General features: G+C 43.9%; 1 protein-coding gene across 2 annotated transcripts in view; it reads left to right on the top strand.

Moving 5' to 3' along the window:
* slc25a13 (solute carrier family 25 member 13) overlaps positions 1–23,612 on the top strand; it is a 131,841-nt gene that overhangs the window by 53,901 nt on the left and 54,328 nt on the right. For both annotated transcript variants that reach the window (XM_008112555.3, XM_003222119.4), the window contains one exon: positions 3,431–3,570. In XM_008112555.3, the coding sequence (XP_008110762.2) occupies positions 3,431–3,570 (140 nt within the window). The remainder of the gene's footprint in view (positions 1–3,430; positions 3,571–23,612) is intronic.

Consider the following 23,612-nt stretch of genomic DNA (forward strand, 5'->3'; position numbering starts at 1 on the left):
TGGGCTTAGTACCCTGTAAATTAGCCTTTGTCTCCATCAGCCAAACACCATTTCAGAATAGGTGTAAGTGGGAATCAGGTTGCCAGATAAGAACAGAACTCCTATAACTTTCATGGTTGTGCAAAGAGAGGCTTTCAACATGTGAAGCTTGTATGACAAGCAATAAGTGCTGATGTCCCCTCTTCTGCATAACTGCTCAAGATACATAAGTCATATCTCTTATTTCACCTGACAACTCAAGATGAGAATATCTAGGAGAATATTTTATTGCTAACATTTCTTTAAAAGTCCACCAAAAACCCTGGAGTGTATGTCTTTCTTCCCCCATTGCTTCCCAGAGTTTATCACAGCTTTAAGAAAATTCAGTTTACCATGTTCAGTTCCTTGAAGCCTTCAGTGTAGGATTCATAACTCCAGCTCTTATACTGCATTATTTTTTCAGACCTTTAACTATGATTAATAGAAAATGACCTTGTCAGATTCTTTCAAAAAGGCAACCTTGGTATCACTGGGGATAGAGCTGCCTCCACTTTTACACCATTATGCAATTTAATATCTTATAAAATCACCAATTTGCCTTGTGCTCTTTCCTTAGCAGAAGGTGAGAGCGCTTTTTTCAATAAGTTAACTATATTGACAGGGTCACAGTTTAGACTTCTCCGTCAAGTTCCAAGTGTTGGACTTTTAAAAATGTATTAACATAAAATAGTAATAATTCTAACTTCTTGCTTGGATTCATAGGAAATACAGACTTTTGAGTAGTTTTAGTGCTTAAAAATTCTCTTGTGGTGTTGGAAAAATGAAAATTTCAACAGTTCATCAAAAAAGTGTCTATTTAGAGGAGATTTTATTTCTAAGGTAAGGTTAGGTGGAAGGGTCACATTGCTGGTTATTCATAGCTGTATTGACATTTTGGATCTCTCCCTTATCTTCATATGGTAATATAGTTCTTCCATAGAGTCTGAAAGAAACAAAAATATGAAGCAACCAGATATATGGCAGACCACCTGAATCTATCAATTTTGTCTTTTGTTGATTGTTGTTGGAAAAACTAATGTAAAGTTTTCAAGTCAGAGGATGGATAGGAAAAAACAGGGCTAGACCTTATCTTTCCCCCCTTTCAGATAATTATATAGAAGACAATTAGTGAGTTTTTGAATAATCTAGTCCCCATGATCTAAATTCCAAAAATCAATGCACTATTTCCCGCACTGTTCCACCGGTCCCCTAGATTTAACTCCAGTTGTTGAAAAATGTTTGCACTTTGTCCTTTTCGCCCCAAAGCACATTATAATACATTATTGCACTTTAGTTTTAATTGCTCCCCCCCTCCCCCACGCTACCCCTTTTCTCCAATTTGGTGGTCCATTTTATCTTATCATTTTATGTTTCGAATTGGTTTTTACTGTTATTGTATTGCACTTGTATTCATGTTAGATTTTATTGTGTTTTACTTATTTGAATAGGCTGTTTATTTGTTTTACTTTGTTTTATTGCTTTTGGGCTTCACCTTGTGTTAGCCGCCCTGAGTCCCTACGGGGAGATGGAGGCAGGATAGAAAAATAAAGTTGTTGTTGTTGTTATTGTTATTATTATTATTGAATAGTTAACATAGAGAATATTCACTTAAAGTTAACTTGATATCCACACAATGATTTGGATTACGTCCACCATCACTCTTTACCATTGGTCTTGTCCAAGGCTCATGGGAATAGGAATAAATAACATTGGGAAAACCCAAACTTCCCATCATTCTGTATCTGCCAATAGCAGATGACAGTCTAGGATTGACATGCTGGTTTTCCTCTCTCCTCTAAACTACTACACCAGTTTTAGTTCATGACTGTGTTTAATCATTTTTCAAATTGGGAGCCAAGCAGTAGTAAAAGTGTGTGATTCAGTTTCATGGCTCATCTCCTTCAAAAGGCTAGAGATTTAAGGGGTCTTTCTGCTTCAGATGATTATCTTCCTTCCTTTCTAGTTTTAATCTAAGATGGTTTGGGGCAATTAAAGAAAAACAGAGTGTGAAGGAGTATTGCTGTAGATACTGCAATTGGGCCTGTCACTTGAAGCGGGCCAAAATGTTATAAATCTGTTCATGGGGCATGAATGATCTCTGTATCTGATTCCAGCAGTATGTCTCTGGAAATAAGTACTCTGATCAGTGAAATTGTTTGAGATGAATGAGAGGAGTCCAGTGAAGGAAGAAGGAATAATTTCAAGTCAACTCTAGTGAACTTCTATAGAAGTTTATGAACCGTAGTGAGAAAGTACTTATTATAAAGCTCAGAGGAAAGGAGCCTGTTTCATAACCATCACAATTAGTCAATAAAAGCAATACATTCAGAACATCCAATGAGATAACTATACCATATAATTCAGTATGTAGGAAATCAACCATCTTTTACTTTAAAAAGAATTCACTGAAGACATCTTATAGCATCACGGCAGAAAACTTTGATATTGTAATTTTCAGGTTAAACAAAGAGAGAGAAAAGTGGTTTAAGTGTGATCAAATGATACTGAGAATATTATTTTTCATGTTTTTTAGAGAGTCCAAAATTTGGAAGAGCAAGCGGCACAAAGTAATGGTGGGCCGATTATGGTGGGCAGATTATTCTACGATAAGAACAATACTGGAAATGGGCAGTTAGATGGGTGAAAGCTACTGACTTGCATATTATGCACATATTTAAAGCAACTTGCATGTTGTTTTATTGATTTGGGGCAAATGATCAATGACAATTAGACATGCCACAGTTCTCTGGTATTTTGAGCCTGGATTTTCACAAACAGCCCCTTAAAAAACCCTCCAACATATTTTATTGACTAGCTTTTTCAAGTGTAGCCGAAATAAAACGATCACTGCTGAGAATTGCCAAAATGTGATGGGATATTATATGAATATGTAATACTGTGTTACGAATGCTATTACTGCATCACTTAGCTCCCATTTACATAGCCATTTAATGTAATTCGAAGCTAACTCCGAACTTACTCCGAAAAACTAACTCCGAAAAAGTCCACTTTTTTCAATCTCAGTTGAAACTGCTTTAAATGGTCAATATAGATGGGGCATTAGTGAAAGGAGGGATAAATAAAATTGGGAAAACTATTATTTGGTTATATTGTCTGAGTCTATGAGCAAGGGCTGTCTGCTAGTTCATTGGGAATTATGATAAAATTATGAAAAGAAAACCTATAAATGTCTCCTAGAGTCAAAGATAGGAATCATTTGGGTCTCCCAAGTGTTATTGAACTTCATTTTCCAGGATTCCTCACCATTTTGTGTTGTCTATTACTCCAAAGACCTGTGGTCTTAATATCATTTAAAGGACTGCATGGTTCCCCACTCTATCAAAAATTGGTTCAATTTTTTGCTTTGTTTTAACTGTGTCCTCTCTTTCGTTCTCTCGGTTTCATTTCCCAGAGGATGTTAAGCAAGTCTTTGGCCAGACCACGATTCACCAGCATATTCCTTTTAACTGGGACTCAGAGTTTGTGCAGCTGCATTTTGGCAAAGATCGGAAAAGACGCCTAACATATGCAGAGTTCACCCAGTTCCTACTGGTAAGTGTGGGCAATAAATGTTTGAAGTCTGAATAAAGAGAACCAAAGAAAAGTTACAATTGTATGATTTAATTCTCATCTCCTTTTGATTTTATTCTACACTAGCTATCTGTATTTTTGGACTGCTGAATGCTTATGCCTGTAAGATACAGTTGGCTGGTGTTTAAATTGCTAAATAAGCACTAACTTTTCTTTTGGCGTCTCAAAGCAGCATAGATATTTTTGAAAGTGTTCCAGTCAACATCTTCAATTTAATGTAGTGGGTGTGGTTCAGTGGAGTTGGCACTTTTGGTGCTGAAAGGCGGTAAGGTCTGTATGTTTGTGTGAGCGCACGCACATACATATAATTCATTCAGTGAGTTCAGCTGTGTTGGATATTTGCAACCAGACGCAGGGGATTTGGAGCTGTCATCGAATAAGATGCAACTTATAAGATGCACTGCCAAACCTAAATTCTGGAAGTGTCAGCTTTAACATTCAAACATTAAAAAAATGAATTCCTTCTGCTATAGGCTTCTTCTGCATTTTCATATAAGAGTGAATAGGAATCTATGAACGATCATGACTAAAAAGATCTGTTGGAAGCCAACCAGTTGCTGGCAAATGCCAATGTGATATTTTAAGACTAAATCAATGCTGTGTGCATATATGAAAAACAGAAAGAAAAATTGTCTAAAAGGCATTCTCTGAAAAGCAGAGAGATCATAAACATTTTTCTTAACAATAAGAGCTGTTCAGCAGTGGAATACACTCCCTTGGAGTCTTCCTTTGGAGGGCCATCTGTCAGGGGTGCTTGATGGTATATTCCTGAATGATGGAATAGAACTGGATGGCCCTTGGGGCATCTTCCAACTCCATAGGTGCATCTACACTGTAGAGTTAATGCAGTTTAATACCCCTTTAATTGTCATGGCTCAATGATATAGAATTATGGGATATGCAGCTTTATAATGTCCTTAGCCTTCTCTGCCAAAGAGTGTTAGTGCTTCACCAAATTACAATTTGCAGGCATTTAAAGTGGTATCAAACTGCATTCTATAATGTAGAGGCACCCCATGACTTTATGCAAAATGAATGGTGGGTTGAAATGCAGATGCTACACATCATAAATCCTCATCTTACTGTTTTACATGGTTCAAACGTCGGCATCCAGGCTTCTAATGGGAGCTGGTTATAGGGAGCACACAACGCTCCTATTAAAGCAGCTCCATTGGCTGCTGATAAGCTGCCGGGCCCAATTCAAGGTGCAGGCTCTATACGGCTCAGGCCCTGCCTATCTCCATGATTGTATCTCTCCCTATAAACTGGTGTGGGCCTTGAGATCTGCCGGGGAGGCCCTCCTTTCACTCCCACTGCCGTCCCAAGCACGACTGGTGGGAACAAGGGAGTGAGCCTTCTCGGTAGTGGCCCCTCGGCTCTGGAACGCCCTCCCTAAAGAGATTAGGCAGGCCCCCACCTTGCCCACCTTCCGTAAGGAACTAAAAACATGGTGGTTTCGGCAGGTTTTTGAATAACCCTACTCTGGTACACTGAACATCTCTTGGTCCTAAGATATGTTGTACAAGTTTTACCTATCCCTCAAAACGGACCATGTCAGTCTACCTTGGCTAATGATACTCGTCCCCTCAATTGAAGGTTTTGATTGTGATTGTTCATTTTATTTATTGTCTATTTTAACTGAATTGTTTTAATTTGTTTCAACGATTTACTTATTTTGTTGTTTTAAGTTAGTGTATGTTGTTTCTACTTATGTTTAAAATCACCCTGAGTCCCTGCCCTGAGTATATAAATAAAGTTGTTGTTGTTGTTGTTGTTATAAATACTTTCATCTTTTTCTGTATGTGAAATTGTGGAAAAAGTGTTTTGTCTTTGTTTCATTTTATGGGATAGAGTACACTTCAAGAAATCTCCTTCACAAACATGATAATATTTTCAGATGAAATACCAAAACCTCACGAGACTCCAGACAAAGCAGGATGAATGCTTCTGTTGTGTTTCGGTTGGATATGTGGTAATGAGCCTTTACGCAGGAGAGTTTTTGACAAAGGATCACATTTCAGGACTATGGAGTCTGTAATTTTATTTACATAAGGATGTTGGTTCACAGTAGGAAGTGTTATCGTTTTGATGAGAAATAATTAAGATAATGCTGCAAGGACAAATGCTTCAAATTGACTTGGTGGAGTAGAGCTTAATTAACTCTTTGTCTGAAGAGTGTGTTGGGTGTCTGATATAATATAATCACATTCTGTACTCTTAATGACTGTCATTTGCTAACTTTACTTGACTTCAGAGCTAGCCCATCTTGCCCCCTAGAAAAGTGATGGAAATTTCCAAACCTCGTTTCAAAAAGTGTTTAATTCATATTCAAAGTTGTTATTTAAATTTACAAATTCACCGTTGTTGGAGTCAAAGTCTTTCCCATCCAGCTGTTTTAATTCAGTACAAAATAGCAACCAATGAGAGAGCTGAGGAGCCTGCTGTTCTACTGCAGAAGAGGCCAGAAACATCTCCAGCCAGCCTGTCTGTTGCTGCCTTTGGGACTCCTTGTGAGTAGACTGCAGCCTCAGGCCCTTTCCATCTGGGTGTGACTCGGCACTTCCTAGGAAGGAAGCTACATCTATAAAGCCTGAGTCCACAAGGCCTTGGCAGGGCTGAGGAGCCTGCTGTTCTGCTGCAGGAGAGGCCATCTAGAGGAAGAAGAAGGCAGAGGAACTGAGGTTAAAATCATTCTGTCTCCTGCTGCGGGCCTACTGCCCTCCTCGCTTTCCCTCAGCATTGGCTACTGAACCGAGAGTCTGTCTTACCTATTGGTCTATTTGAATGGTGTACCCATACTAGACCGTTTGGCGTAGTTATTTTTCTCCCCTTTTCTGTTCTTTTCCTCCCCTGTTAAATTTATGTTGTTTTTAGTAATTATACTGTTTTTAATTGATTCTAGGCCATTAATACTTGTTGGTTAGTGTTATTGATATTTTATAGGTTTACCAGGACTAGGTTATCACACAATTCCCTAGAAATGACTGACATTTATGGAAACCATGAAATGTCCCAATTGTGCCAGCTGATGGGAAGGTCTTTTAGCCTAGTCCTCTCTCAGCTAGTAACCTTGAACAAGAAAGTAGATCTTCTTCTTAAAGGATTCTCGTTGATGGCAAATCACTTTCCTCAGCATAATACCCCTGGGGAGGAAATTAATATCATTGGACATAACTCAACGGAGATCAGTTGGCCCTCAGATATGATCGGAGAGGGAGAGATTGGACAACATAAGGGTAGCAAGGATGAAATACTAGACAATGGGGAAGCTGAGGGAGGAGGAGATCTGTCTTGTGAACAACATGGACAGGGGAAAGATGAGAGTATGGATTTTGAAACGGGAGCACCAAAGCAGATAATGAACACTTCGTTGGGGATGGACTTTCCCCTCTGGTCTGCAGGATGCCATTATGACCATCCGTTTCAAGTGGAACAACTGGCATTTGATATCAAAGACTTTCAACTGAATAGAGGCAGATGGACCTCAAAAAGAGGGATTCGGAGGTCCTTGGCCCAAATTCTTTCTAGGAGCCTGAAAGAAATCAAGATTAAGACCATCTCTTGGCTTCACAAGGACTTCCAATCCTATGATCACTCGCCTCGCCTCATTACCACCTTTGAGGACAAGCGGTTAATAGAAGAACTATGGGCTCTCAGGTCCCAGCTGAACTCTTGGGGTATCACCATCAGAAGGGTAATTGTAGACCCCTCGACTCGCCCTCTTATGCCCAACCTGCCCTCACATACCCGAGCCCCGGCTAAGTCAAACAGGATGTTTAACCCTTTGTGCAGGTCCTCTTCCCCGGTAAATTCGCTTTCAGTTAAATCTGCTCAACCCCTCTCCATACCCTGCCCACAAGCCCTGCTTTCTAACACCTTGTCAAGCTGCTTCGAGAGGTCTCCCCCCTTTGATAGGCTCTATCTGTCCCCTTCTCTAGACACTACACAAGATGGAGATCCTTGCAGCCCTTTTAATTCAGGGAGCTGACTAGGCCCTCTTAATAACATTTCAGTACAGCCAGGATCTCTGGGGGGTGGGGTCCGGGGGGGGGGAAGGTTCCATCGAGGTCGTGTGGGTGTGATGAGTCATGGGCCATGTAGTCCCGTTTCTGGCACTGTTGTGCCAGATGAGGAGGAGAACTTGGGTTTTTCGCCGTTTCAGTCAGAATTGGAACTTTCCCAGCCAAATTTGGAAACCTTGCACCTGCAAGAGATTTGTCTTCCAGAAGTCTGTCAAACAAGCCCTGAGCCTAAATCTCCTACGTTTTCTCGCCATGATTTTTGTAAACAACAGAGAGGAGTCGATCAGGCGTCTCGCAGGAGTGCTAGGATAGCTGCTAAGCATTCAGCTGATTAAGCCTGCTTCCCATGGGAAAGTTTAGGGAGTCATGCATCTGGACTCAGAAAATAGCTTTCGTTTCTGGTTCTCCAGAGAACTGCTCTTGGGCGGGAAAACGGGACCCTATTTAGGTGTTTTACCCACAAAGGGATCTTGCGGAGTCAATTCGTCAGCAACCGGAGTAGCGTGTGTGGACAGCTACTCCGCTTCCAAGCCTCCGTTCCTGTCGCCAAGCCTTCGTTCCCAGCTTTGTTTACTCCACGAATCCTGCCTTGCTTTCTAAGACTCAGCCTCGTCTTGTTTCCCGGATTTTACCAAGTAATTACCACGGATCTTGCTCTTGTTCCTTGTTTCCTTGTTGCCTTGAATCAAGCCTCGTTTTTCCAAGAATCAAGTTGCTTCCTAGCCTCGCTCAAGTTTCATGGACTAAAAGACCTTGTCATCTCCCCTCACTTTGCCTGGCAAAGTGAGTGTTTCGGTTATTGGATTACAACTTTGGACCTTAATATTTCATATTGGACATTGTTTCTTTGGACTAATTTTGACCTTTCCTGAAAGGTCTATTTCTGGACTATTTCATACACTTGCTTTTATTAACTTTATATATTCCTTCAATAAAGATATTAGTTAGATTCTGGCCTCTGTGTATGGTTATTGGTGCTCTGCAGCCTGGGTCGTGACAGTTTGACTCCGCCACCCTAAGCACCAATTAACCTAGGCCAGTATGTCTACCGGAACCATGCCGGGTGGCCAGCCACTTAGCTACACCATCGACAAGGACGAAGTGGACCGCATCCGTGACAAGCTCAATGCGCAGGATGGGGAAATAAGGGGTTTACAGGAGCGCGGAATCCGTCTCCCGGCCATGGCGTTGCCAACCAAGTTTTCTGGAGAAGCTTCTAAGGTTCATGTTTTCCGTCGCCAATGCCAGGCTTATCTAGAGGCCCGTGCTGCCGAGTTTCCACAAGAAGATATCAAGGTGGCGTGGATTTACAGTCTTTTGGACGGGCCAGCGGCCAACTGGGCGACGGCACTGTTCGACCAAGTCTCCCCACATCTAAGATCAGCGCAACATTTCTTGGACCACCTTAAGGCGACCTGGGGAATCGAGGACAATTTGGAGGCAGCCGGCCACAAACTCCGGCGCCTCTCCCAAGGGGACAGACCCTTGTCCCAGTACATAGCCGAGTTCCGAGTGCTGGCCCACAACACCGGCTGGAACGATGTAGCCCTCAGAGGACAATTTCGGGAGGGTCTCAACATTGAGATGCTGGAAGAAATCTCCAAGGTGGATCCTCCCCACTCTCTTGAAGCACTCATTGATCAATGTTTACGAGCTGAAGTCATGCTTGCCAACAGAAAACAATGGGTCCGAGGCCAGAGCGGTAGAGCTGGGGTGAAACCTCCCGCTCCCACCGGCGTCCAGCCGCGTCCAGTATGGAGACCCCCGCCACCAGCCCCATACCCCAGAGGGAGTGAGGAGGTGCCGATGCAGTTGGGCAATGTGCGTCCCAGATTAGATGCCGCCGAGAAGGCCCGCCGCCAACGCCTAAATCTCTGTTGGTACTGTGGAAACGGGGGCCACTTCGCCAGAGAGTGCCCAGCCAAGGGGAAGCCCGCCGCCCGTCTGGCGGCGGCGTCCTCCACGGAGACGAAGGCGTCTGAGGCGGCTGGCGCACAGCCGGCGGGGGAAGCCAGCGACCGGGCGTAGAGAGGCTCGCCAACCCGGTCAAAAAACCCACTCAAGAGCCGCCAACCGGGGTCCTATTTCTTCTAGTGGTCACCTTGTGGTCAGCAAAAAAAGGGCCCGTCATGGTCCATGCCATGATAGACTCAGGAGCCACAAACAATTTCATTGATAGAGAGTATGCCGACTCTCTGGGATTACAATATCATGACTTCAAGAACGCCCGTGTGGTGCAAGCCATCGATGGCCGCCCCCTCAAGACGGGTCCCGTAAGCCAGTGGTCGGAACCCACCAGAATGTGGATAAGGGAACATATGGAAGAGATTTCCTTCTTTGTTACCGAGGTTCCCCATTTCCCTGTGATTTTGGGAATTCCATGGCTGACACTTCACGACCCAAGCATCTCCTGGTCCAACAGAGAACTGCAGTTTGCTTCTAAATATTGCCAAAACCATTGCCTTGTAGCCAAGGTCTGCCATGCCACAGACACTGAACCCATTATCACCTTGCCCAAGAAGTACTCAGAATATTGGGATGTATTCAATGAAAAAGAAGCCGAGAGATTACCCCCACATAGACCTTATGACTGTGCCATTGACTTGGTGGAGGGGGCCCCGATCCCGCGAGGACATCTCTACTCCCTGACTGAACCGGAGCAAGAAGCTCTCAGGGAGTTCATAGAGTCAAACCTTCGCAAGGGATTCATCAGACCCTCTCAATCCCCAGCCGCTTCCCCAGTGATGTTTGTGAAAAAGAAGTCAGGGGACTTACGCTTGGTGGTGGACTATAGAGCATTGAACAATATCACTAAGCGGAACAGCTATCCCCTGCCCTTGATCTCGGACCTACTAGACCGACTTCGAGGAGCCAAGGTCTACACCAAGCTGGATCTTCAGGGGGCTTATAATCTAGTTCGCATCAGAGAAGGGGACGAGTGGAAGACCGCCTTCCAGACTAAATTCGGATTATTCGAGTCCCGAGTTATGAATTATGGTTTATGTGGAGCTCCCGCAACGTTCCAGCATTTTGTCAATGACATCTTTCAGGATTATCTAGATCGGTTCTTGATCATCTACCTGGACGATTTTTTGGTGTTTTCTAGATCACAATCAGAACATGAGAACCACGTCAGAATGGTGTTACAACGATTGCGGGATCATGGACTTTATGCCAAGCTGGAAAAATGCGCTTTTGATCTACAAGAGGTAGATTTCCTGGGGTACCGCGTCTCGCCACTAGGGCTCTCCATGGACCCGGCAAAGGTTTCAGCAGTATTGGAATGGCGGGCGCCAACCAACAAGAAAGAGGTGCAACGATTCTTGGGGTTCGCGAACTACTACCGCAAGTTCATTCCAGACTTTGCTCGCTGGTCTGACCCAATCACCAGCTGCATCCGTGGGAAACAGCCTTTCCGCTGGACAGATCAAGCAGAGAAAGGGTTCCAGCAACTAAAGAAATTATTCACGTCCCAGCCAATCCTTCAGCATCCAGATCCTGAAACCCCTTTTGTTGTGCAGGCGGACGCCTCCGATGTGGCAATCGGGGCTGTACTCCTACAACCAGTGGGAGATCATCTTCATCCTTGTGCCTTCTATTCCCGTCAATTGACCGCACCAGAGAGAAATTACACCATTTGGGAAAAGGAACTATTGGCCATAAAGGCAGCCTTTGAAACTTGGAGACATTGGCTAGAAGGGGCCAAATTTCCCATTGAAGTCCATACTGATCACCGGAATCTAGAGCATCTAAGAACTGCCCGCAAGCTAAATCAGAGGCAACAACGCTGGGCTTTATTCTTTGAACGTTTTAACTTCCAAATTCATTATGTAACCCCAGCCCAGACCAAGCAAGCAGATGCTCTGTCACGGAAACCGGAATACGCTGCAGGGCGCAAGGAGACCTTGGAGTCCCAGCTGCTACAACCCGAGAACTTTGCCACGCTCACAGTGGGAAACACCAAATCCACTCCCATTGAATCAACTCCCTCTACTCCAGGGCCCCTTTGTGCTCAGGAAATCAGGGCTAGTCAGCAAGCAGATGCCTGGGCACAGGACCAACTTCGCCAAGGACTACATTTTCCCTTTTCGCTTAAGGATGGGCTACTTTGCTATAGAAATCATGTTTACATCCCCCCAGGACCGGGCAGGGAAAAAGCACTTCGTCTGTGTCATGACTGCAAGCCAGCAGGGCATTTCGGACTATTTAAAACCATGCATTTGATCCTAAGAGATTTCTGGTGGCCCAAGATCCGCAAGGATGTGGAAAAATATGTCAACACCTGCCCAGTATGTCAGCGCTCCAAAACAAGAAGGGAAAAGCCCTCAGGGCTTCTGCATCCCCTCCCTACCCCATCCCACCCATGGGAAATAATCTCTGCGGATTTTATCACTGATCTACCACCTTCCTGTGGATTCACCACGATCCTAGTGGTGGTGGACCTTTTCACCAAGTTAGCCCATTTCATTCCCTGTGATGGCCTTCCCACGGCCAAAGAGACTGCAGATCTATTCCTCCAACATGTTTTCAGATTGCATGGATTGCCCAAGAGTTTGGTCACAGACCGTGGGTCCCAATTCACCTCTCGTTTCTGGAAAGCACTACAAAAACTATTGGGCATAGACTCTCGTTTATCTTCGGCTCATCATCCCCAAACAGATGGGCAAACTGAGCGCACCAATGCCACTTTGGAACAATACCTTCGCTGTTATGTGAACTACCAGCAGGACAATTGGGCTTCCCTGTTATCGCTGTCAGAGTTTGCCTACAACAATGGGGTCCAGGCTTCTACTAAAGAAACCCCGTTCTTTGCAAACTACGGCTTCCATCCACGTTTCTTTCCCCCTGTCATTGAAACCTCAGAAGTTCCCGCAGCAGAGGACTGGCTGCAGGAACTCACAGCGGTGCAACAACTCTTGCTCCAGCAACTAGACCAAGCCAAGGAGGACTATAAACGTCACGCGGACAAACATCGCCAGCCGGGCCCCGAAATCAAGGTAGGAGACCGGGTTCTTCTGTCCACTCGCTTTTTGCCCTCCCATCGCCCTTGCCGGAAGTTAGATGCCCGTTTCATTGGTCCCTATCCAGTGGTGGCGCAACTTAACCCCGTGACTTTCAAACTCCAACTTCCACGCTCTATGCGCATTCATCCAGTGTTCCATCGCTCCCTGCTCCTTCCGGCGGATGGTGTGCGCCCTGATACAGACCGGCCGGCCCCCCCTCCTGTTTTGATGGATGGGGAGGAGGAGTTTGAGGTTCAGGACATTTTGGATTCTCGCTTTCACCGCCGCCGCCTACAATATCTCATTGATTGGGTGGGTTTTGGCCCCGAGGAACGCTCTTGGGAAGACACTTCCACAGTCCATGCCCCCGATTTAACCCGCCGCTTCCATCAGACCTATCCCGCCAAGCCGCGGCCTCGCGCCTCGGGGAGAGAGCCCATTTTTGAGAGGGGCCTTGAGGAGGGGGATAGTGTGATGAGTCATGGGCCATGTAGTCCCGTTTCTGGCACTGTTGTGCCAGATGAGGAGGAGAACTTGGGTTTTTCGCCGTTTCAGTCAGAATTGGAACTTTCCCAGCCAAATTTGGAAACCTTGCACCTGCAAGAGATTTGTCTTCCAGAAGTCTGTCAAACAAGCCCTGAGCCTAAATCTCCTACGTTTTCTCGCCATGATTTTTGTAAACAACAGAGAGGAGTCGATCAGGCATCTCGCAGGAGTGCTAGGATAGCTGCTAAGCATTCAGCTGATTAAGCCTGCTTCCCATGGGAAAGTTTAGGGAGTCATGCATCTGGACTCAGAAAATAGCTTTCGTTTCTGGTTCTCCAGAGAACTGCTCTTGGGCGGGAAAACGGGACCCTATTTAGGTGTTTTACCCACAAAGGGATCTTGCGGAGTCAATTCGTCAGCAACCGGAGTAGCGTGTGTGGACAGCTACTCCGCTTCCAAGCCTCCGTTCCTGTCGCCAAGCCTTCGTTCCCAGCTTTGTTTACTCCACGAATCCTGCCTTGCTTTCTAAGACTCAGCCTCGTCTTGTTTCCCGGATTTTACCAAGTAATTACCACGGATCTTGCTCTTGTTCCTTGTTTCCTTGTTGCCTTGAATCAAGCCTCGTTTTTCCAAGAATCAAGTTGCTTCCTAGCCTCGCTCAAGTTTCATGGACTAAAAGACCTTGTCATCTCCCCTCACTTTGCCTGGCAAAGTGAGTGTTTCGGTTATTGGATTACAACTTTGGACCTTAATATTTCATATTGGACATTGTTTCTTTGGACTAATTTTGACCTTTCCTGAAAGGTCTATTTCTGGACTATTTCATACACTTGCTTTTATTAACTTTATATATTCCTTCAATAAAGATATTAGTTAGATTCTGGCCTCTGTGTATGGTTATTGGTGCTCTGCAGCCTGGGTCGTGACAGTGGGGGAGGAGGGGGTGCGGTCAACAGTTTCCCAGGGAGAAGCGCAACAGGTGTCTTGCGACCCTGGAGAAGGTTAGGTGTGGTAGCCTCCATGGCAGCCCCTCCGGGTTAAAGGTACTGCTGCTTAATGCCAGATCCGTCAGTGGGAAATCTGCAATTATCCAGGACTTAATCCTGGATGAGCAGGCGGATCTGGCTTGCATCACCGAGACCTGGTTGGATGAACTGGCTGGGGTAAACCTTACCCAGCTTTGTCCTCTGGGTTTCGGGGTGCATCAGCAGGCCAGGCCTGGAGGGCGGGGAGGTGGGGTTGCGGTGGTCTTTCGGCAGTCCATCGCCCTGGTCAGATGCGCCGTTCCGCAAACTGCTGGGTTTGAGTGTCTCCACTTGAAGGTGGGTACCCGGGACAGTTTGGGGATTCTGCTGGTGTACCGTCCACCCCGCGACACAGCAGTCTCCCTACCTGAGCTAGCTGAGGTGGTCTCTAGCGTGGTGTTGGGCTCCCAGCGCCTTTTGGTATTGGGTGACTTCAATATCCACGCTGAGGCCACCTTGACAGGTGCAGCTCAGGAATTCATGGCCGCCATGACGACCATGGGGCTGTCCGAAGTAATATCGGGTCCCATCCATCAAGCTGGTCATACACTCGACCTGGTCTTTGTTGTGGGCGACGGTTTGGTCAGAGTGGAAGAGCAAACTATTCTTCCATTGTCATGGTCTGACCATTATCTGATCAGTTTAAGATTCACCGTGTCCTCAAACCTCCGCAGGGGTGGTGGACCCATTAAGATGGTCCGCCCCAGGAGACTTATGGATCCTGAGGGACTCCTGACGTCTCTTGGGGTTCTGTCTGCTATGGAGGCTGACGATCCTGTCGATGCCTTGGTCGCTCGTTACAATACCGAGTTGTCCAGGGCTATTGACATGATCGCTCCCAAAAGTCCCCTCTCGCTGCGTGGAGTTGCCCCGGCTCCCTGGTTCACCGGGGAGCTGGCGGAGATGAAACGTGAGAAAAGGAGACTAGAGTGGCGCTGGCGGAGAACTCGCGACGTTTCTGACCGAGCACGGTCTAAAGCCGCTATTAGGGCTTATTCCGCGGCTTTGCGGGCAGCCAGGAAGGTTTTCACGACTGCCCGCATCGCGTCTGCAACAAATAGATCTTCAGAGTTGTTCCGAGTTGTTGGGGAGCTCCTCCACCCTTCTCAGGGTGGGGGGGGGGGGGGCACCTGACTCCTCGGCAACTCGGTGTAGCGAGTTCGCTCACCATTTTGCAGACAAAGTCGCTCAGATTTGTTCCGACTTGGACGCCAGTCTTGAAGCATTGCCAGGTGAGGTAACCAAGGCATCTGTCTGTTCGATCTTGTGGGATTCGTTTCAGTTTGTGCAACCTGATGATGTGGACAAGATTCTTGGAGCGGTGAGGGCGACTACCTGTGCCCTAGATCCCTGCCCATCTTGGCTTTTAAAACAGGCCAGTGGTGGGTTAGTTGATTGGTTTGTGGCAATAATTAATGCCTCTTTGGGGCAGGGTAAATTTCCATCCAGCCTAAAACAAGCCGTGGTAAGGCCTATTTTGAAGAAGGCCTCATTAGATCCGACCAATCCTTGTAACTACAGGCCAATCTCTAACCTACCATTCTTGGGCAAGGTCTTGGAGCGGGTGGTTGCCTCTCAGCTCCAGGGATTCTTGGAAGATACGGATTTTCTGGACCAATCACAGTCTGGCTTCAGGCCTGGGTTCAGTACCGAGACGGCTTTGGTCGCCTTGGTGGATGACCTCCGCAGGGAGCTGGACAGGGGGAGTGTGACCCTGCTGGTTCTCTTGGACATCTCAGCGGCTTTCGATACTATCGACCATGGTATCCTTCTGGGGCGGCTCTCTGGGATGGGCCTTGGGGGTACTGCACTGCAGTGGCTCCAGTCCTTTCTGGAGGGTCGTTCCCAGTTGGTGAAGCTGGGGGACACCTGCTCGGACCCCTGGCCATTGACCTGTGGGGTCCCGCAAGGATCTATTTTGTCCCCCATGCTTTTTAACATCTACATGAAACCGCTGGGAGAGGTCATCCGGAGTTTTGGAGTACGGTGCCATCTCTACGCGGATGACACCCAACTCTACTACTCTTTTCCACCTAAATCCAAGGAAGCCCCTCGGATTCTGGGCCAGTGTCTGGCCGCTGTGTTGGCCTGGATGAGGGTGAACAAACTGAGACTTAATCCCGACAAGACAGAGGTCCTCCAGGTCAGTCGTACGTCTGATTGGGGTATTGGGTGGCAACCTGTGCTTGACGGGGTCGCACTCCCCCTGAAGGCGCAGGTCCGCAGCTTGGGGGTCCTCCTGGATTCGGGGCTGACACTTGAGGCTCAGGTGTCTGCCGTGGCCGGGAGGGCCTTTGCACAACTAAAACTTGTGCGCCAGCTGCGACCATACCTCGAGAAGTCTGATCTGACCAGGGTGGTCCATGCCTTAGTTACCTCTAGACTGGACTATTGCAATGCGCTCTACGTGGGGCTGCCTTTGAAGACGGCCCGGAAATTACAACTAGTACAGCGTTTGGCAGCCAGGCTTCTAACTGGAGCGAATTACAGGGCGCGTTCAACGCCTCTGTTTAAGGAGCTTCACTAGCTACCATTTACTTTCCGGGCCCAATTCAAGGTGCAGGTTATCACCTACAAAGCCCTAAACGGTTTGGGACCCACCTACCTTAGAGACCGCATCTCCCTCTATGAACCCACACGTTCTCTTCGCTCGTCGGGGGAGGCCCTTCTCTCGCTCCCACCACCCTCACAGTCACGGTTGGTGGGGACAAGAGAGAGGGCCTTCTCCGTCGTGGCCCCCCAGCTTTGGAACTCTCTACCTAGAGAGATCAGGCAGGCCCCTACCCTCCTCTCCTTCCGGAAGAGCTTAAAAACCTGGCTGTTTCAAAAGGCCTTTGATGTTTAGTTGTTGCTGGATTTATCTATCTGTCCATTCCATAATAGTCCCATTGTTGTTGTCTTGCCATTTTATACCGCACTTTATTGTCCAACTGTGAAATTTCCTTTTCCCATTTCGTATCACTCTGCATTTCGCCTGGGATCTACGAATTAGTCTCCTGTTTTTAACACTGTATCCTGCTTGTTGATTTTAATGATTGTTTTTATTGATGTTGATGTTTTTTTTTACTGGGATAATTGTTTTATTGCTTTGTTACTGTTTTGTTTGTTTTATCGGGCCTGGCCCCATGTAAGCCGCCCCGAGTCCCTTCGGGGAGATGGGGTGGGGTATAAAAATAAAGTTATTATTATTATTATTATTATCAGTAGCAAAACCTACCAGAAATGCTTGATGTTGAAACTTCAGTTTGAATGCAGACACTGTGAGGTCAGATCTTTTTACTGACCTTTCATCAAAACAAATTGCTAGTAGACTTGAGCTGAGTATGAGAGAGAGAGAAGGAGAGAGGGAGAGAGGGATGGGATTTATGGCCTTAGTTATACAGTGACATTACCACTGGATTGCTACCTTGTGTACAGCAAGGGGTTATTCCCGGGTTTTCATTTCCTCCTTTTTGCTCATGTATGACCTTGTGGTGATCAGAAAATGTTAGGTTTTTCCTATGAACTTTGAGCACCAGCCATCCAAGATGACATGCTTCCATCCTAGGATAAAAATATTATTGGCCAATGGATGGGTGGATCCAGTACTTGGCCACTTGACACAAAATACTGTTTTACTTAAGGAAGCTGACTGAATGAGTACTTGAATTTTATTTAAATATTGGGAATAGAACGACATCTCATACATCTAAGGAGTGCAAATCCATTTAGAATAGTGGTTCTCAACCTATGGGTCCCCAGATATTTTGGCCTTCAACTCCCAGAAATCCTAACAGCTGGTAAACTAGCTGGGATTTCTGGGAATTGCAGGCCAAACCACCTGGGGACCCACAGGTTGAGAACCACTGATTTAGAAGGTAAAGGTCAGGCTTTGTAGTATACCCAGAAATACCAACGAGAGCAGAAAGAATGTGAGGCTTGACAGAAACGCCTCTAAGCTGACATTGTTTCCTTTCAGTATCTAGTGTCTGAAATTGGTGTACCTCATCCCAAATTTTCACTGTGTATTTCTTGAAGGTGAGGTCCCTAAGTTTTGTTTGAGACTAGGATGTGGTTGAAATCATACCAAGGTTTTGAACTCAAGCACTGCTTCTCAGACTGTGGGTCCCGACTCCAAATGGAATCCTCTTAGTTCAATGTTGGGATCATAAAAAAATTGGCAACAGTAAAATATTTCTGAATGCCACCTAGTGGCTGTTTTATGCATTTACACAAATCTGTTGTGCAGTATTTACAATGGATCCTGCAGAAATGCTTCAGCTGTCCTTCATTAAAAGGAAAACCAGTCTGTTTAGCAAGTCTTGCAAATGCTGATTTATTATCAGTAAATGTTTGATTTTTATCTCTATTTGATGTACCTATATATCCAGGGTCATGTAAAATTTTCTCTGGCACAAAGTGGTCGCAAGTTTAAAACCTCTGAACTAGAGATCCATGGTACAGAAGACACAGAAGGTCCAGGCATCTCATCAATTTAGTTTGTGTTAAAAGATCATCCTGACAGGCGGTATCGAGTCCATGGAAATATGTATCTACCCATCTACATCTATACAGACTTTGTACTGCCTGTCATTTTCAGAGCCTGTTTTTTAACATCATCAATTGTCCTTTTCTGTGCCCAAAGAAGGTCTAAGGCCTGAACATACTTAGTTGATTTGACTAAAAGTAAGGTTCATCTACAATATAGAATGAGTGCAGTTTGATACTCTTTTAACTGCTGTGGTTCAATGTTATGGAATCATGGGACTTGTAGTTTTTATAGGGTCTTTATAGGGTGATGTGGCACTTTATCCGTTGGTTTGACACTACTACAGTGTAGATTCATCCTCAGATCAAAACCATTGTGTTCTTAGTCGAAGCCTTAACATTGTTGGCATACATAATTGCAATAAGAATCGACCTAAACTGGAAGCAGAAGTGTTTATTCCAGTGTAACCAAATAGGTGATTACTCCTTCCAGTTCTGGGGATGGGATGCACAGTTTATTATGAATATTCTTATTTTTTTTTTGTGGTGGATCTCCTTATGCCTAAAAACACCACTTCTTCCAGTCTCTCCAGTTCTCAGGAAAGAGGAGAAAAGGGCTAATTTTTTCTGAATCTTACTATAAATACATAAATATATCACATTACAGAATAGCTTTGTCTTATTTTCTAGAGGGCCGCTAACTCTTTAATCTGTGGAATGTAGTATAGAAATCTACCAATTCTACAGCAAGATCTATGGAAGGAGATAGTTCTATGTGTCCTGGTAATACCTACTCAGAAGAAACAACACAAATTTTCTATTAGGTGCAACAATTGGTTCAAAAGCTAATGTTGGAATTTAAAGTCTTCATTTCCACTGCAGACCTGTGTGGTCTAATGGTTTAATGTTTGGATTAAGATATATAGGTTCATATCTCCATTCTGCCACAAAAGGCTTATTTTGGACCAGTCATCATATTTCAGCCTTCTCAGACTGGTTATGATTTGATTCTTGGTTTTTCTGGTGTAATTTGATTTATATACCTTTCTCTCAAGGAATCCAAAGTGGATTAAAACAAATGTAAAAAAAGATACCAATTACAAAAACAAACAAATATAAAATAACTACAGGTAAAAACATACAAAAATATTTATCTTAAAATACAGTGAAGCTATAATATTAAAACACAATTTAGTTAATAAGTAATTTAAAAATACTAGAGTATTTTGTGAAGGAAAAACCACAACATTTATCTAGGAAAAGCCTTTTCTTCAATGGCTGGACAATTTCCAAAACCATCCTCAGTAGAAAAGCCTGCATGTGCTGGCAGATGACTAACAGAGACAGAGTACAGAGAAGATCATATGATGAGTAGAAATATTAACTGTATATCTTTCCTCTTCTTATATGGGGCACTGGCCTTTCCTCCCCAATGTGCTGAGGACTTAGTACCATATTGTACCCATTGACCACAGTTAGGTTTTTTCTTTTCTGGAAACACTCCGGACCAGCAGCTGATGGCTCATATATTAGCACCAGTTCATGGGCCACCACTTTAATTAGCTCCCGAGATGAGACATACCGTAGAATAGATGCACAAATAATTTTATATTGTGACCAGAAGTCTCAGCATTTTCACATAGTCAAGGCTCGGAATGGAGATAAATACAAATAATGAAAATGTAACCTCCAAGACAGAGAGATGTTTCCCTCCTTGCCTTAAAGCCATATGTGGAACAGGAATTGCCTTGAAGCCAGCCCTCATGGACCTGGGATCAAGATACATAGCTTTTAGGCAGGTGAGGATACCAGATAACCTTCCCACATGAATTCTTTGCATGAGATACTTATGTTAAAAACAAATATAAACCAGTCTGTGTTATGAGATTTCGAGTTACCGTTCAGATCTCTAAGAAAGTTTGCTTTGAATTAAGCAAGATATGACATTTAACCCTTCTCCTTTGATGCTATCCATGTATATGACCCAATCACCTTGTTCTGGTGTCTAGACCTTGGACCTTATGACGATAGGAGGCCACTGTTGTCTCAGCCTGAAAATGCGCTTTATATTTCTCTTAATTTGTTCCAGGTGAGATACCATGATGTCCTTTATTATTTTGCAATAATAATTCTCCATTTGCTTGTACAGGCAGTCCCCAAGTTACAAACAAGATAGTTCCATAGGTTTGTTCTTATGTTGAATTTGTATGCAAGAAATAACAAGTACATTTTAAGTGTAACTTAGATAGATAGATAGATAGATAGATAGATAGATAGATAGATAGATAGATAGATAGATAGATAGATAGGATTTTGGAAAATGTGGCTTGTTTTGGAAACAAGGATTGGTGATAAAGTTTCAGTGGAGACACCTCTCACCATGATAGCTCTTCTAGAAATGAATTTCCCTTTTTTAGGGGTAGATTTCTCTCACTTCCGGTTGTCTCACCCCTGTTCTTTACTATGAGTCATTTGTATGCAGCAAACATTCAATGCTGTTTTATACATAGACAATACAGACAATTTTTAACATAGGTAGGGTGTATTTCATATGCCTCTAAACATAAAATCTTTATTAATTTGATTCTGTTCTTCTTTTGAGTATGTCCCATCCCCATGGGCAGGGCTAGCCAGAAGTGCAGCTCTTAGAAACCAATAGTCTGGTTTTTAAACGGATTTATTTTTTATATGAACATGTGTGTGTGTGTGTGTGTATGCTTATATAGTTCTATATATATATATAGAGAGAGAGAAATTTTAAGAAGGAAAAAGCATCCTTAACATTTTTATCCAAAACATCACCAATTCTATATTTTCCTTAAAAACTGCCTGTTAGATTTGAAAGCCTGTAGAAATAAAAACTGTTAAAAATTAAGTAAAAGTAAGTAAGAAAAACTTTATTTAAAAACTGTTAAAAATTAAGATAATGTAAATGGGTTACCTTTTCCTCAGATTTATTTTAGATTCTAAGTACTGGGACAGGCAAAACACTGTTAACGTAACCAGCATCCAGAACATTTCACCCAAATGAATGGACTGTGTTGTTGTATATGTACCTGAGCACACAAAAAATGAGTCAGTCAACCTTAAGAATTCATAAATGGTCCTTTTGTTCTTATATCTAAGATAGTAAAATGGTGACCTGCTGTGTTTGTATGGTGTGAGTATATCTGTTCCTGTTTAGGATAGAAATTCTAACCCATGGGAATTTATGCCAGAAGCAAATAGTAAACTGGATAAACTGGTCCTCAGATGCAGAAGAATATTATTTTGGTTTTATAATAGCCTTTGCCACAAATAAAGAGCCAATGTAGTTCAGTGGATGGCATGTTGGATCCTTGATTAAAATGCTACAAATCCTTTTAGCTTAAATGGTGACCATGAACAACTCGCCAGCACTCTTCTTTACCTACCTTAGTTCCCAATGTTATTGTGGGTCATAGTATACTGTATATACTCATGTATAAGTTGATCATGTATCAGTCAAGGTCACGTCTTCAGGCCAAAATTACGGATTTTTATATGATAAGCTGAGAGTCATTTTCTGGAGCTTTAAAAGCACAAATTCTACCTCAGAGGCTAGTTGCTCCTGATGAATTTTTAAAGGAAGAAGACTTAATTTTAATTTTCACAAAAAGAGCTGCTCATGTGATTGCATAAATAAGGGATTTTCTTCCACAGATAAAGAGTATTGCACTACTGAATATGACTGAGGGTAAAACACAATCTTGAAACCTTCAGTTTTTGCCTGGAGCTGTAACATCGGTTTTTTACATTATGTTCTACATGTGCACATTTTATGGCTTTGTTAAGTAAGTTTAAATTTATGCTAGCTGGTTCTTCCGTTCTGGCTCTCTCATTGATGAGGTAATAATGCCTGTCAATAGGACCTCACAATATGCAGAAGCAGGGAAGGACTGTGTTATGTCAAATGAATGTTGATCAGTTGGAAATATCAGTCATACCTGAGTCTAATCTCCCTACGTGGAAAATAAAGTGGCTTCATGAACTGTAGTAGGAAAACCAGCATTGGGAAGGATTTTGTGTGTTTGAGAGCGAGAGCAAGAGCAAGAGCAAGAAAGAATCAAGTTGGGAGATCTTTTCATTAAGCTCTGGTGCCAGAGTTCCTGTTATCAACTGCAAATTAATTTTGTATAAACACTTATTGTGGCTTTTAGGAATTCAGACTCCCACCATCAAAGAATTGAGACTGTGTTTAAAGTTATGTAGAGGGATTATACTACCTCCAAATGAGGGGACATTTGGCAGGCCTTTAATTTTGCATTGAAAAAGCAGTTGAATTTCTTTTTCTTGCAAAGATTCTTTAACCCATACTTTTCTGAGTACAGAAATCTATGTGGTGGCTTAGAAGGAATACCTCACAGTGTGAGTCAACTCCAGAACTGAGAAAGTTTTAGGCATTTTTTGAACTCACAGATTTATTTTTTTCATGTCAGGAGCAACCTGAGTTGCTTCTGGAGTGAGAGAATTGGCCGTTTGCAAGGATGTTGCCCAGAGGACGCCCGGATGTTTTGATGTTTTACCATTATTGTGGGAGGCTTCTCTCATGTCCCCGCATGGAGCTGGAACTGATAGAGGGAGCTCATCCACACTCTCCCCGGGTGGGATTTGAACCTGGCAGCCTTCAGGTCAGCAACCCAACCTTCAAGTCACAAGGCTTTTTATCTCCTAGGCCACAGGAGGCTCCTAACTCACAGATAATTGCCCTATGCTGCTTCTACAACTGTGGCCATGATCCAGCCAGTATTCGTCTCTTGGTTTCAGGGCAGAGCAGGCATTCCATTTTGCTAAAATCAGCAGGACTGCTTAGGTCATGCCCTTTGTCTGTGGTGCTAATTCTGGGAATACTTTTCACATTGTGTGCTACTTTCTAACAATTACTTCTATATCTGCAACTAAAGAAATCCATGAGGATTTCAATGTATTTATTATTGAAAAGACAATTTCCTCATTTAAATAGATGGCACAATAGAAGGACA

This window comes from Anolis carolinensis, chromosome 6, assembly GCF_035594765.1.
Source record: "Anolis carolinensis isolate JA03-04 chromosome 6, rAnoCar3.1.pri, whole genome shotgun sequence".
Classification (NCBI taxonomy): domain Eukaryota; kingdom Metazoa; phylum Chordata; class Lepidosauria; order Squamata; family Dactyloidae; genus Anolis; species Anolis carolinensis.